Source organism: Ipomoea nil, unplaced genomic scaffold, assembly GCF_001879475.1.
Source record: "Ipomoea nil cultivar Tokyo-kokei standard unplaced genomic scaffold, Asagao_1.1 scaffold0982, whole genome shotgun sequence".
In the NCBI taxonomy this organism is placed as follows: domain Eukaryota; kingdom Viridiplantae; phylum Streptophyta; class Magnoliopsida; order Solanales; family Convolvulaceae; genus Ipomoea; species Ipomoea nil.
The window spans coordinates 75,723-80,158 of NW_017617410.1; the positions used below are offsets into that span (position 1 = coordinate 75,723).

General features: G+C 45.9%; 1 protein-coding gene across 1 annotated transcript; it reads left to right on the forward strand.

Annotated features, from left to right (window-relative positions):
* The first annotated feature begins 3,243 nt into the window (after positions 1 to 3,243).
* LOC109179960 (ATP-dependent RNA helicase glh-2-like) lies at positions 3,244 to 3,690 on the forward strand. Its single transcript, XM_019329434.1, has one exon. The coding sequence runs from the start codon at positions 3,244 to 3,246 to the stop codon at positions 3,688 to 3,690; it is 447 nt and encodes a 148-aa protein (XP_019184979.1).
* The last annotated feature ends 746 nt before the right edge of the window (positions 3,691 to 4,436 follow it).

Here is a 4,436-nt window from a genome sequence, read left to right on the forward strand (position 1 = left end):
CCAACAGCATTGGGGGGGGGGGGGTGCATCCTGGCCCGTCTAGCAGCCGACTGTTGACCCGAACACTCAAGCAAACCCTCCTCCTACCCAGCTCAACACTTCAACTGATTTCACTTACCTGACTACGGTGAAGCAGAAGGTAGATGAAACTTTAACTGATTTTCTCACACGTTGGCAAACCGGTATAGCTGAGGTAGACAAGATAGACGACAAGTCTGCCATTATCATGTTCATTGAGGCTTTAAGGGCCAGGGATCTATACAAAAGCCTTAAGCGCAAGACCCCAAACACCTACGTTGCCTTAATGGCCAAGACAAACCATTACGCCGAAGCCATAGAAGCGAACCGGATTAAAAGTGGAAAAGAAGATGGGCCTTTTAAAAGATCCCGGATAGAAGAAACTCGTGATTCAAATAAGAAGGTGTTGGAATGAACTACAGAAGGGCATTTGGAGCATAATCTTTTTCTAAAGATGAAATCTTTATGATTTTTTGGTGTGTTCTTGAAGTGGGTGTTGAAGGTGAACCTTGTTAGGAGCTCAAAAAGGTGTTTTGGGTGAAAGTTTTGTCTACAAGAGGTAACCTATGCTTTAACTTGTGATTTTGCTATGAAATGTGAGAGTTGATGTATTGTCTTGTGAAAATGCATATTTAGAGCTTGTTATTAGAGGTCTTGTATGCCATTGCTTGGCTATTCCTTTGATTCAAGTCATATTGTTGTATTTGGTGAGATTTTGGATGTTTTGGACTTGAATTTGAGCTTGGTGATGAAAATCCCCGAAGGGATATTTTGGTACAAGGTTGTGTACCCGCGGGCGGAACGGTGGGTAGGGGTCTACCCGCAGCCCCTCCCGCGGGGTACGTTGGTTGTGGGATATGGTTCCCGCGGGTGGAACCACAGGTGGGGGTCCACCCGTGGCCCCACCCGCGGGGTACGTATATAGTGGTGTTTGGGGATTTGTTCTCCGTGATTCTTTTGACTCGGTATTTGATGTTTTGACTTCCCGATGTTCTTTTGTTAGGCTTTTGAGTGTCTTCTTGATGTTTCGTATGTCTAGAACTATATGGTAGGATTCCATGTAGGTTTTGGTGTCTTGAATCGTGCTAAGTGTTCAACCTTGTGATTCGTTGAACCATGATGAGTCTTGTGTGTTCTTTGGAACTATGTTAGGTTTACCCGTTTGATAAGCATGCTAGTTCGGTGTTGAAATGCTAGCATGTGTTGTTTGTCCTTTCCTATTGTGGATGATAACTTGTGTTGATCATCGTTGTTGTCAGATTGTAATCCTTTCCTTGTTGAGTATGGTTTCATATCTTCGTTGTGATCCGTTGATTGATTCCAATGATGGTGTTGTGTGTGTGGCTGTACCTGGATTGCACGATTAATGGAATGGAACATTAGTCACCAAGGTACGGTAGTGGTCCTCGTGGTGGCCATGACGGGATTATTGATTTTGTGACCTGTGTGTAAGGTTCACGTATTTCTTGGGAGGCATGTGTCGCCAAAGTGTGTGATCGGTACCCTCGTGTACTATGAATTCGGTGGTATTGTTGGAGATTGTCGGAGTGGGGACGACGGTCCTCAGAGGAATATGGTTGGACTTGGAGTACAGGGGTCCTGGAGGTAAAGGTTGGAACTAGCTATAAGGTTGGGGGTAGCCATAAGGTTGGAACCGAGCATAAGGAAGGATTATTGTATTCGTGATGAGTGATGTCACGAAGGCATGTGTGCCGATGTGTGTTTCTCTATTTGTGATGTGTGATGTCACGAAGGCATGTGTTGCTAATGTGTGTCTCTTTATTCTCATTTGTTGAGCATGTCGGGTGATATTCTACTGAGTGATGGTAGAATACACCTTGAGACTTTCTTGTGTTGTGTTGTGTTGTCACTTCTTGACGTGTCTTGGGATGTGTTCCCTTATCCTTATTGTGAGAGACATAGAGTCTTTGTGGTTGACTTCTATCTTTGGCTTTGAACTTATATATACAGTATTCCGTTTCGAAATGATTTAGCAATAAACTATCTATCTATATGTGCTATTGACGCGTATTGATGGGTTACCAGCATTATTCGCTGACTGGGTGTCGTCCCATTTATTCATGTGCTTTTCAGGTCCCGAGTAGTGGCGAGCGCGATATAGAGATGGCTAGTGCAGTTTCCCTCAGACTCTGTTTAGTTTTGTTATGGGCCTGTGTGCCTCTTGTGATAAACAATAGATTGTTGTTGGTTTGACCTTGTCTTATGTTAGACTTCTAGACTGTGATGTGATGATGTTCTTGCCTGTGCGTTCACTATAGTGTGGACGTGGCATAACACTCTTCGTTTTCCAGTTTTATATAGTTAGACTTCCGCTGTGTTTGCTTATATTGTGGTTAGATTATCTTGCATATCTAAGTATAAAATGGCATGGAAATCGGGGGTGTTACAGTTGGTATAAGAGCCTAGGTTTGAGCCTAGGATGATAGAGTCTAGACTTCTAAGTGGTTAAGTTTGGTTTGAGACTCTAAGACGACCGTAAGAATCTAAGTGTTTAGGACTTAGGATTCTTAGGACGCGCGGTGAGCTGTGTGTTGTTTACAGTTGTTTGCTTGCTTGGTGTTTTGTTTGTAACAGTTTTGTTGTTCTAGAAGCTTTGCGATGCCTCCCCGTCAGCGTGCACGTACACCGGAGACACCGACGAACGAACAGCTTGCCCAGAATCTGCAGCAGCTCACACAGGCTATGCTAACCCTCAGCGAGGTGTTGTTGCACAACAACCATCCCGTTCCACCTCCTCAGCCTGCCGGGCATAGGTATATAGGGTGCCTTGTGTCGGGCCATAGACACCCGACGTTCGCGGGCGAGGAAGACCCCGTTGTTCTTGAAGAGTGGGTAAGGACGTTTGACAAGATCTTTTCCGTTGTTGGATGCCCGGAGGAGCGGCGAGTGGAGCTTGCAACGTTCTACTTCAGCTACGAGGCCGACTTGTGGTGGATACATGAGGGCCCAGCTTGTCTCGAGGAGCCTGACTTTGATTGGACTGCCTTGAAGGATCGGATGCGTGAGAGGTTCTATCCGGCACATGTTCGAGCCGCGATGTACAAGGAGTTCCTGCACCTTCAACAAGGTTCCTCATCGGTGGTTGAGTACCACAAGAAGTTTCTAGAGCTCGCTAACTTCGCCAGGATGCTTGTCCCTACCTAGCTCGCCAAAGTTGAGAAGTTCGTAGCCGGTTTGAACTACGAGGCATGAAAGGCTTTAACAATGAGTAGGCCGAGTTCTTTGAAGGAAGCATACTTGAGTGCCGCGGACTTGTATCGGGTGCAGCAGCTGCAACGTGGATCTTATGAGATTGCAAGGAAGAGGACCGAGAGTGAAGGATTTTCCAACTTCAAGAGGCCGCGACAGAACTTCCAAGCCAAGAATGCACCTCCTCCAACTCAAGGACCAACACGAGCGGAGCCCGGGAGTCAAGTCAAGATGTTCACTTGCCGAAAGTGTGGGAAGGAACATACAGGCAAGGATTGCAACAGCTTTGCGTTCCGATGTTTCTGTTGTGGAGAGCGAGGACATAAGGCCGCTGCATGCCCTCAGCAAGCTAGTCAAAGGGCGTTGGCACCATCTACGGGACCTAGAGGAGCAGCAGAATGGAGCTCGAGTCGTGGAGCAGCCGGAGCCAGACCATCGGCTAGAGTTTTTGTGATGGGGTGATCTCAGGCGGAGACGGAGGGTTTAGTTGAGGAGGATATAGCAGGTAATCCTTTTTCTAGCCTACTCTTGCCTTTAGAACACATCTTATTCCTTGTTACTTTTGTGTGTTGCCTTGTTTCCTCTGTTGTCTTTTGGTGTTGCCTTGTCTTCTTTGTTGCTTGATTCTTTTAGTCCTAAGTGTAAGCCTTTCGTAGAGTTAATTGTTTATTTCTAAAATGAGTCATGCTTGAGTTAATTCCGTAACCTTGCACATGTATTTTTTAACCCAATCATCCTTGTGGTTCACCTAAATTTATCTAAATGCCCTTGCGAACCCATAGTAGAAAAACCCATAGAACTCCTTGTGTAGCCAAAAAAAAAAAAAAAAAGACTAAGTAAATTTTATTTTGTAAACCTTAAGTTTCACACCCAAGTGTACCATTTACCAACCTAACCCTTGAACCACTTAAGCTAATTATGTTTCTTGAACCTTACCCAATTTTAATTCTATCTAACCCATAAATTCTCACTTTACCCAAAATTCCCAAATTAAATCATCTTCTTTTCCTCAATTTTTCCCCAAATCCCAAAACCCTTATTTTCCCCCTTTTTCCCCCTCTACCCGTGAGCTTCAGCTGAGACCACCACCCGTCGCCTTCACCGCCCGTCGCACCTGCCCCGTCGTCGCCGACCAGCCGTCGCCGTCGCCACCTGCCGGAGTTCCCCGCCGAGCAGCCGTGTCCGCTGGAAATCGAGAAAAGCAGCGA

Coding starts and splice junctions, on each gene's coding strand:
- LOC109179960 (XM_019329434.1), top strand. CDS start 3,244: ATGAGTAGGCCGAGTTCTTTGAAGGAAGCATACTTGAGTGCCGCGGAC.